We start from the raw sequence: 10633 nt of genomic DNA, 5'->3' as shown, positions 1-10633 counted from the left end.
TCTTCCTTCATCTGCTGGTTAGTTTGAACTGTTAGGTCTATAAACAAATCAATGAGAAACGCTCATCAAAATTTCCTTAAGCCCAACGTGAGCAGCCTCTTTTGTTTGACCAACGGTCACAACGCAAGGATATTCAGTTTACCATCACGCAAGACAAAGAAAAGCAGCAAATCCTCACATCTAAGCCTGATCATAAAAAAAAACCCTCAAAAAGATTAGTCGATCATCAAAAAAGTTGATTAATTTTCTGCCAAACTAAGCACTTACTTCAGCTCAAAATAAAAGCAAAAACTAAATCCATATGCATGTCTGTTGAAACTAACGACCGTCATAGATTATCAAGCTTTGATGTAATCCAAATATTACGGGGAAACTGAATGTGTGAGGTTCTACCTCTGTGACTAAAACTCTGCCACTGAAATAAATGGCAGTAAAGCCTATTTGTGAACCAACTGAACACAGCCTTACTCAAGACATTTATTTAATCATACTATTTAGAACAAGCATAGCATTTACATGGGAACAGCTTATCATTTTCACTACTCTATATAAAAGCTATTGCATTGAAAATATCACTCTTTATGGAACCCTACATGGAGTTGTGATCAATGCTTTGGTTTTTGCATCCGAATAATCTCGGCCCTTAAAAAAAGCATCCCTCGTTATGACTCATGTCGCAATAAACAAAATCCAAGGTTAGCATTGATTACGTCGATATAAGTGTCAACATATTTATTCCAGATCAGTCAAATGTTAAGCGAAAGGTTTTCTCCTGCTCCTTGCGCTGGTTGTCACACAATTTGGACACTTCCTCCACTCTTCTCTGCAGAAGAACCGAGTTCTGATCAATCCACTGAAGTGAATCCATGTGGGTGTTGAGAATTTTACAGATCTGCTGAAGCTGAGGGGAAAAAAAAAAGAGAGAGAGACAGATGTTTAATCTAATTTGCAACAATAGCTGCCAATGAAATTTAACTGAATTATAATTAGCTCAAATCTTACTGGGTCACTGGTATCTGCTGGACCACTGGATGTGTTCAGGTGCTCGATGATCTCCTTCAGGTCCTGCGACATCCTCTTCAGCTGTGCATCCACATTCTCGGCGAGCTTGTACGTTCTTTCACGTTCCTCGTCAGCGTTCTGCATGTAGATGGTTCCGCTTTGCTCCTTCACTGACTCCTCAAGCGGGCAGAGCAAGTCCTCCAGCTCCTTCTGTTGGGACAGGATGAAATCAAGCTCCTGGTTTAGCCTCCTCTGGTCCAGCTTCACCTTCTCCATCTCCTTATGCAGGGCTGTGATCTTCTCGCCGTTCTCCACCAGCATGCGGTCCCAGGCGTTCACCTGAGTTGCTTGCTGTAAGAAATGTCTCTCTTGGTCCTCAAGCTCAAGGCTCCACTTGTTAATGAGACCCTCCAGCTGGGCGTAGGTCATCACTGGGGGAGCCGTGGCTGTAGTGATGGCTGTGGCTGTAGCAGTCGCTGTCGCACTTGCGGTGGATGCAGGTTTGAGCCCCAGTGTAAAGGCCGTAGCGGCACCTGTTGCGGTAGCTGCAGTTGTGACTGCAGGGGCAGGGGTGGAGGTGGTGGTAGCTGCTCCCAGCGGTTTCAGCATAAAAGCTAGACCTCCACCAGCTGCTGTGGTCGTTGCAGGGGCGCTGCTTGTTGCTGAAGCTGCACCCAAAGTAAAGCCTGAACCTGTTGCGGTGGCAGCAGCGGGAGCAACAGCTGTAGGGATGGGTGCAGCAAAGAGAGACGGGCCTGAAGATGGGGCTGCCTGAGTCGTTGCAGGAGGAGCTGGGGTTGATGAGGGTTTAATCCCAAAGGCAAATCCTCCACCCTGACTTGCTGTGGGTGCAGCAGTGGAGGTTGCCTGAAGCTGGAGGTGGAGCTGGGGCTGGGGCTGGGGCTGGGGCTGGGGCTGGGATTGGGGCTGGGATTGGGGCTGGGATTGGGGCTGGCTGCCCAAGGTGAGGTTGGAGGGAGCACTGGTGCCGAAGCTGAAGCCCCCTCCTGGGGCAGCAGTAGTGGCCGCAGCTGTGGTCACCTGGACCTTGGTTGCTCCAAAGCTGAACCCTCCGAACGAGAGGCCACCGGGCGCCGTCGTTGCTGGTGCTGCGGCTGTCGTTGCTGGTGCTACTGCTGCTGCGGGTTGGGGCTGAACTTGGGCCGCAGTGCCAAAGGCGAAGCCTCCTCCTGCAGGGGCGGCAGCGGTGGTCTGTGCAGACAAACTCGTGCCTAGGGTGAACCCTGACCCCGCAGCTGGAGCTACGGTGGAGCCTGAAACCAGCCCCGTCGCAGTGGTTTGAGGAGCCGTACCCAGGCCAAATGTGGTGGCGGCGGGGCTCCCAAAGGAGAAGCCCCCGCCGGCTGGTGTGCTCTTTGCTGGGGTGCCAAAGCTGAAGGACCCGGTGGGGTTGGAGGTGGCCTGTGTGGCAGTACCGAAGGTGAAGCCCCCTCCAGAAGCAGCCGGCGTGGAGCCTGTCATTCCAAAACCCGTTCCCGAGACGGCGGCCGTGGTCTTCTGCGCCCCGAAAGCGAAGCCCGTGGAGGCTTGTCCAAAGCTGAATCCGCCACTCATTTTAAATATAACGTTACCGAAAACAACCAACGTACAAAATGGTCACTTCCTCGCTGCGCCTCGCCGTTGCTTTTGGCGGGTCACAAATACGAGCTGACTCGGCTGAAGTTTCCGCAGAAACAGTTTCTCTCCTACGATGGCTCCCGATACCTTATCGGTCAATAAAGTCAATCATTGGTTTGTTAACGTTACCTTGCTCCTGGCGGCGACCACAAACTAGAAACACATCCTTCACAAAAACGTGGCCCGCTGATTTTACTCGTTCAGGCAGGCATCTCTGTAGCTCACTAAAGGAAATGACGACAGTTGGAAACAACCCTTTGACGTGCGCCCTGAGTTTAGTCTGCCGGCTCACAAATTCCACCTCCGCTGTAAGATCGACAGATCCAACGCCCAAACACGATCCGCATCAGACCCAATCCAAAATTTGATTGGTACAGCTTCAGGGATGTAGGAATAAGACGTTTCTTTCAGAAGAGGATTGAGTTTCTGAAAATAAACGCAACACTATGAGCAGAGTAGGAGCTGCTTCCCGACTACCCGAGTCAAAACGAAATATTTCGTACAAGCGTGTGCGAAACAACGTTGTGTTATATAGTTATCTGATAAAAAAATGACTGTATTATAACACCCTTTAAAACGGTCTGTAACCGTGACGAGTAAAACATAGCAGAAACAACCGAATGTAAATGTAAAAGACAAGATATTTACAAGTGGACTGGTTATTTCATTGTAAGTGTTGTGTTCTTAATGGGCAAATTTTTAATACACAAATGTTCACACAGTCTTTGCTGTTTTCCTCTAAGATGGTACATTTTTGCTAAAATTGAATCAAATGTTTTGTTTACAACACTAGTTACAGTTACGCAATACCGCTTTGCAGCTGCATTTTCAAAAAGAAAGAAGTTAATCAGATTTTCCGTTTCTTTTATGTTTCCTTTTGTTTTCAATAAAGTTTAAAAAAAAAAAACAAAGTCGAAAGAAGCTCCGGTGTCTTCTCTTGCCGTCGGTCTGACTCTTTGGATCAGCTAGCTTGTCACACCGCTGTGTGCTGCCACTGAGGATTCAGCCATGAGTAACTGAATTAAAGGACGGTTCAGAAACATTTTGCAGTAACGGCGACTATGGAAGCAAACATTTTACCAAATCACTCAATAACAGAAGGTTAATTTCACGAGTGTGTTTGGGGAGCTGCTGAAATTAGCGCGGTAATGCGGAGCTAATGTCACCACAGATTAGCTAACGTTAACCGTAACTGCGTGGCTGTGCTGCGGATGCCACCTGTGATCAGACTTCACAGGTAACGTTTCTGTCTGTGACACCTACTGAACACCAGCGTCCGCCCAGCGGGCCGGTACCCGACCTGTCAGCATGCGGATTTTAAGGTTTCTGAGGAGCAGCGTGTCCATAGGAAAGGACATCGACTACTACTCCAAATTTTCCCCCTCTCCTCTTTCAATGAAGCAGTTTCTGGATTTTGGTAAGAGGATGTGCTTATATTACAAATACTAATGTCTCTGTGCCTTCATTTTTAGCATTTTAAAGCCATTAATGCAAAGTACTTATAACTTCTCTGTGAGCTGCTCAGTCTGTTGTTTATAGAGGCCTGAGGAGATGAAAGCGTGCAATAGTTCATAAGAAAACGGCAACTACTAGAGAAAATCCTTTGCAGCAAAATATTGATTTTGTTTGTTTTTAATCAGGCCCTGATAATCATATGGGTCACAAATGACCAGCCTCCTACTCACCATACCTACTTCTCTTTATCACATGTTGATGGAAGAAATGGCCACCTCACCTGTAAAGCTCTGCTGTTTGATCCAGTTTCTGCTAAACCTCATCATATCTAATGTTGGCAGAACTAGAGTTTCCCCTTGCAGATGTTAAAGCTTTATAGTCTGATTCTTGTACCTGCTTTCATAAACTCACGGTTTATTGTTGTTTCTTTAGGCTGATTGTGTTCTTGTGAATGTTTCTTGCTGTCAGATCTCTTGGAAAAGAGGTTTTAACCTCAATGAGACTTAAATGAAGATTAAATGAGCTGTGAGCCCCCATTTAGGAACACAAACCCTGAGTAAGATAGGAACTCCAGATCATGCCAGTTTATAGTGGGCTCAGCAGTGCAGTGTCTGGAGCAGTGGGGTGGAGGAAATGGATTTTTATTTCTTTGCATCAAACGTATCGCTGAGCACAGGCCGAAATAAATCGTTTTTCTAACAACTTTTTCCTCCCATACTGTTTTGTTGATGATAATTATAATAATACAAGAGATTTATGATATGTCTGTATGTATGTCCACCCTCCAGGCTCTGAAAATGCATGTGAGAAAACATCCTTCGCCTTCCTCAGACAGGAATTACCTGTTAGGTTGGCAAACATCATGAAAGAGATCAACTTGTTGCCTGACAACTTGCTGAGGACTCCATCTGTCCGGTTGGTCCAAGGCTGGTATGCAGGTTTTCTTCCGCTTTTTCGTGATTGTGTCTCAAATGACGCCTGCGAACAGACAGTGATGGTTTTGTTCCCGTGCAGGTACATGCAAAGTCTTCAGGAGATCCTTGAGTTCAAAGACAAAAATGCGAATGATGAGAAAGTCACATATGAGTAAGTGAATCAAAAACACACTGAGCAGTTAGGCTTCATTTCTTCTTATTATGATGGCTCATGCATGCGGTTTTGCTGTAATCGTTGTGTCTTTATTCAGTTTCACAGACGCGGTGATAAAGATCAGAAATCGGCACAATGATGTTATTCCCACCATGGCTCAGGGAGTGGTGGAGTACAAGGAGACCTACGGCACAGACCCGGTCGTCAGCCAAAACGTTCAGTATTTTCTCGATCGCTTCTATATGAGCAGGATATCCATCAGGATGTTGCTCAACCAGCACAGTGAGTAGATTCTCTTCTCCTTAAATGAACCACGAACTCCGTCTTTCAGTCATGAACAGGGTTGCAGAGATTCACCATGATGTGACGGGTATCAAACCACGTACTGTACATTCACTGATCTGCGGTACTCCGTTCTACCGTATTAGTGTTATTAAAAAATAAAGGACGCAACATTTTGTGAAATTATAATAAAGAATTTCTTCAACAAAAAAAACCTTTCAACTTTCAGTTTTAATCCCTTGAAGGGTCATTGTAACTGATAATAATTAAAATTACAATGAAAATAATAGTTTAATGCAGTGAAAGTGTGATATTTGTGGTGTTATCATACAGTGTCAATCTCATACTGTTGCAACCCTCATCATGAATGATATGAATGTGTTAACAGTGTAACAGTGTGCTATCTTTGTACTTGTTTGGAAATCAAGGCCTCCTTCAGCAGAGTGCTCACTCTCGATGATGTTATGACGCTTCAGTATAGGCTTGTCACTGAGAGCCAGGCTGCAGCCTTTTATCGTCACTGCCACAGTGAACCAGGAATCAACAGGCCACACCCAAACACATTTTCTGGCATAGGCGGTGCAACCTGCATAGATGTACGCTGTAAAAGGTAGCAGCACAAGGTATTTTATAGTAGAAAAAGAGGAGCAAAGTACTGTAGTAATGTTGAAAAGAGAAGCAGTTCCTGCTGAGCGCCTCACCCAGTTGAAGCTGCTGGTGTTCCTGCTGTTCAACACATCGAGGACATAACGATAAAACTAAACAGTGAAAGAAAGCACAAGACTCACAGGGTAATGATAAGATTATGCGACACAGAACTCGGTGCTATAAAAAGTCAACAATCTGTATCATGGACAGACAAATGTTCACGAGCTGAGCTTTGGTCCAGCTTTAAATGTCATTTCCTTTTGTTTATGTTGAATGCTCGACAACTAGTGGACATTTAACATAAAGACTTGCTATAATTTAGATTGTTTATAACATGGATGTCTTGTTGTCTGGCAACAGTATTTTGTTTCTTTCGATGCTACTGACATGAAACAGATTTTCTAGAAGTGAAATGAAAGCGTAAAAGAAAAGGAACAACATTGAGAATGAACCTCTGAACACATGATTGGATAAAGGATGTTACTATATGGGAATACTGTGGAAAACTGTTGTCTGTAAACTCAGTTCATTTACAAATGACTGCATTGTTTTCATGTACGTTTTACACAGCGTCCCAAACTTTCTGGAAGCGAGGTTACACTAGCAGCAGAATACACAGAGCGCGACGTCACAGAGAAAATCTGCTGCTGCTGATTAAATTCAAAAAGTTTAAAAACTTTGCTGTTTCTCTTTGTGCTTCTGTTCTTGCGCAGATCTACAGAGTACTTCACTTTTTTAAATTTACTCCTCAGGTTAATTTAAAGGCTCCAAAACACTGACTGAATTCGGTCCGTCCTGCATGAAGGCTGACAATCATGAAGAAAACGTCCTCGATCGTACTGTGAGACACGTCGACCAGCGGCCTGGTTAGAGCTTTGCTGACTAAACGCAGCCTGCGTCAAAATCTGCCAAAAATTCTCATAATCTGACTGCCGCTATGACTCTGCAGGGTCAACCTCCAATCAGAACAGGACATGAAACGGTGCATTAATACAGTGGTGAAATCTTTTAAATAATGAGAGAAAGATTCGTTGGTTAAAAAGTCGACTGTCAGAAAATTATTTGTCAACATTTGTGGAGATAAAAAAAATGACCAAAATGACCTGATTCCAGGTTCTCTGCTGCTTTTCTTCATCTCATGTGATAGTAAATTGAATATGTTTTGGTTTTGGACTGTTGGTCAGAAAAAGACATTTGAAGGCGTCACCCTGGACTCTGAGAAATGAGATGGACATTTTTTACCATTTCCTGACATCTTCTAGAAAAAGTTAATGAATTAGGAACAGAGTGGAAAATATGTGTCCACACGTGTGTAATTTGTGTGTGTTATCCTTTTAACAATGAACACTTTTTACAGTAGTGCATGGTCACATCCGAGTGTTTTTATTCCAGCCCTCCTCTTCGGTGGGAAGGTGGAGGTGAACCCAGCACATCCCAAACAGATCGGCAGTATTGATCCACACTGTCGTGTCAGCGAGGTGATCAGAGGTGAGAACATCACAAATGCTTTTATGCTCAAACATGTCGTTGGTCAAGTGTTCAAGCGTCATTTCCTGAAAACAAACGTCTTCCTCGTAGATGCCTATGAAAACGCACGAAACCTTTGTGACCGGTACTACATGAACTCTCCTGAGCTGGTCCTGGAGGAATTCAACGGTAAGAAAAAAACACTTTTAATGATGTGTTTTTTTGTCACACCTTCTCTCCTGCTCATCTTAAGCACTTTAAAGTATATTATTAATGAATGAATACATTAGGAAATACTTGATTCAACCACATCTGATTAAATGTAGTCTAATCTTTGATCTTGTTTGTCCTGACAGTCAAAGAGCAGGGAAAACCCGTCACCGTAGTGTATGTTCCATCTCATTTGTACCATATGGTGTTTGAACTTTTTAAGGTAGGATTTGCTTTTTGAACTCATAATTAGCCAGCTGCCTCATCTAATACAGTTTGATATTGCCGCATGTCGTCTTTCTCTCTGGTTAAACATTTAAACTTGCAGAACGCCATGCGGGCCACCATGGAGCTATACGGCGACGCCCTGGAGTATCCCTCCATCCACGCACAGGTCGCGCTTGGAACTGAAGACCTGACCGTCAAGGTAAAGCTGCGGTGTTGCGTTCACGACTGATCCGCTACCGTTTAGCAGAGGAGAGCAGCAGAGTCAGAAGTGAAAGTCCCCTCTGTGGTTTCACTGGATGACCTTATATTGTTCTCCAGGTGAGCGATCGTGGAGGAGGCGTGCCGCTGCGAAAGATTGACCGGTTGTTCACCTACACCTACTCCACAGCTCCTCGGCCCAGCATTGATGGGTCCCGCGCCGCTCCTCTGGTCAGTGCTCCTGATGTGTGATCAACAGTTTGTGAGTCATTGTGGGTGGATGTGAGCCCGCTCTGCTCTCAACCGGTCCAGTTTGAACTTAAAATCTTAAAAAAAAAAAAAACTGTGATGTGATATTAGCAGTGTGGCTTTTTTTTGCATATCCTTCAGCCATAGCCAAAGTAACTGGAGTAAGGATTTAAACCAGTCTCCAGAATCAGAGCTTTTTCCAGAGCTTTTGACCACATCAGAGTCTCCATGAGTTTGCTCTAACAAATTCATAGCGCTAACATGCTTTGAACTGTATCACACAATCTTCTTATTGTTCCAAACACTTGTTATTTTGCCTCATGTTCGTGCAACATGTGTATAAAGCTAAAAATCTGAACGTATTATCAGTTTGTTCCAGACCAGCTTCAGTCTAAGCTCTTGGTCTCGTGTCTTGGTTGTGATGAGGATGGAGAAATGAACTCTTTGTTTCTTTCCAGGCTGGTTACGGGTATGGTCTGCCCATCTCTCGACTGTACGCCCGGTACTTTCAAGGGGACCTGAAGCTGTACTCTCTGGAGGGTTATGGAACTGATGCCATCATCTACATTCGGGTAATTGAGCCTTACATCGACAGCATGCATCTCTCACAAGGAAAGGGACAATGCATGGATTATTTACATCCTGCTTTGACTTTATTCTTGTATTCTTCTGCTAGGCGCTCTCCACAGAGTCCATCGAGAGGCTCCCCGTTTACAACAAGTCAGCCTGGAAACACTACAAGACCATCCATGAGGCCGATGACTGGTGCGTCCCCAGCAAAGAGCCCAAAGACATGACAACATTTCGCAGTTTCTAGATCTGAATGGCGGCGGTCCGGTGGCAACGTGTGCAAGAGATGAGGTGTGTGTATGTGTGTAATGGTGATTCATCAGTTCAGATTTCTTTGTACAGAAAGTGAAAGGAAAAAAGAAGAATAGAACATTTAAAAAACAACATTTTTCTACTTTCTCCTACTGGTGTACTGCTGGTAATGACTGGGAGGAACCAAGACCAGATGCACCAGCTATATGTAAGTTCTCTTTTAAATTAGGTTTAAAGTCCACCTTAAACAGTATGTCGGTGTGATACTAAAGCTGTAGATGTTTTGTTGCACCACAGAGACATGAGGTTCATCTTAACTCCTCTGGCATAAAGTCCAAACTAGCCAAAATATTTGTATATAGTTTTCACTTCCTGTGGCCAGTCAGTGAAAAGCACCATTTTTAACGCACTGTATGCAGTGTTTATTACCATGTTGTCTCTTGTACCCAGTAGCCGTTGAACATTGTGCTATGCAATAGCGAAGAGGCTAATGGCTAAAAATAGCCAACGTTGCAAAGCATTGTGATTATGTGATAACTGTGCAACCTTAATCGAGAGTAAGAGCAAAGTAATAGCTGTGACCTCAAGTGATGAAACCATTAACCACGACAGGGTAATGTAACTGTACCCTATGATTAGGCAGATGAAAGTGTAACGTTATAACAAACACAAAATGATTGCCTACACTAGCAAAGTCTTATAAATTAGTAGTTTTTAATTATAAAGTTATCTAACATGATATATTTGCTTTCCAACAATATAACTCATGTCCAGTTCAGTCAAATTAGCAGCTTTGCCAGCCCTATAACTTAGTGTGATGCTATGTTGTGATCAACACGCCATGCCAACCGCTGTTTTATGGCAGACTTTCCACCTACTAAAGGCTGGGCGTCAGATTTAAGTTGTGACTTATGTCTACGTTGGAACCATTTCCACTGGTGCAACCCTTAAAATGTTGTTAGAGTGTAAACTCCGTCCGAACTTAGAAATAACGTTCAAACTAGGCTTTGAGCTTACGGATAGCTGGTGCAACCCAGTGCAGGTTTCTAGAAAGCCGCACTGCTGTTGAAAGTGAAGACCAACCAAGTGTTTGAGGCAGACACTGTTATTGATGTTAAAACATTCACAACATATTGGCTTTTCTTTTTTTTTAAACACAATCACTGAAGTTCTACCCTGTTAGCTCACCTGGTAGAGCTGAGTTTGAATCCAGCCTGGGCCCTTTGCTGCATGTCATCCTCTCTCTATTGTCAGTGTCAATTAAAGCAGAAATGCCCCCCCTCAAAAAAAAAAAAAAAAATTTAATGATCCCTTAAATATGGTGGTGTGGGTATAGAAGAACTGT

General features: G+C 44.0%; 2 protein-coding genes across 2 annotated transcripts; one reads left to right on the top strand and one right to left on the bottom strand.

Annotated features, from left to right (window-relative positions):
• Positions 1-464: 464 nt before the first annotated feature.
• nup62l (nucleoporin 62 like) lies at positions 465-2855 on the bottom strand. The gene is made up of 2 exons (XM_041950118.1): positions 1003-2855; positions 465-901 (listed from the first exon to the last, which is right to left on the bottom strand). Exons 1-2 carry the CDS (start codon positions 2575-2577, stop codon positions 743-745), a joined length of 1734 nt encoding a protein of 577 aa, XP_041806052.1. The 5' UTR covers positions 2578-2855; the 3' UTR covers positions 465-742.
• A 745-nt stretch (positions 2856-3600) lies between these two features.
• pdk1 (pyruvate dehydrogenase kinase, isozyme 1) lies at positions 3601-10633 on the top strand. The gene is made up of 11 exons (XM_041950515.1): positions 3601-4057; positions 4884-5025; positions 5110-5181; positions 5282-5466; positions 7507-7602; positions 7693-7770; positions 7938-8014; positions 8120-8218; positions 8338-8448; positions 8925-9038; positions 9143-10633. The coding sequence occupies exons 1-11, from the start codon at positions 3949-3951 to the stop codon at positions 9281-9283; spliced, it is 1224 nt and encodes a 407-aa protein (XP_041806449.1). The 5' UTR covers positions 3601-3948; the 3' UTR covers positions 9284-10633.

The sequence above is a fragment of the Chelmon rostratus genome, chromosome 13 (genome assembly GCF_017976325.1).
Source record: "Chelmon rostratus isolate fCheRos1 chromosome 13, fCheRos1.pri, whole genome shotgun sequence".
Taxonomy (NCBI): Eukaryota; Metazoa; Chordata; class Actinopteri; order Chaetodontiformes; family Chaetodontidae; genus Chelmon; species Chelmon rostratus.
This window is presented reverse-complemented; position numbering and strand designations above follow the sequence as displayed.

Coding starts and splice junctions, on each gene's coding strand:
- nup62l (XM_041950118.1), bottom strand. CDS start 2,577: ATGAGTGGCGGATTCAGCTTTGGACAAGCCTCCACGGGCTTCGCTTTC. Junction 902..1,002: donor CAGCAGATACCAGTGACCCA/GTAAGATTTGAG, acceptor TTTTCCCCTCAG/CTTCAGCAGATCTGTAAAAT.
- pdk1 (XM_041950515.1), top strand. CDS start 3,949: ATGCGGATTTTAAGGTTTCTGAGGAGCAGCGTGTCCATAGGAAAGGAC. Junction 5,026..5,109: donor GTCCGGTTGGTCCAAGGCTG/GTATGCAGGTTT, acceptor GTTCCCGTGCAG/GTACATGCAAAGTCTTCAGG. Junction 8,219..8,337: donor CTGAAGACCTGACCGTCAAG/GTAAAGCTGCGG, acceptor ATTGTTCTCCAG/GTGAGCGATCGTGGAGGAGG.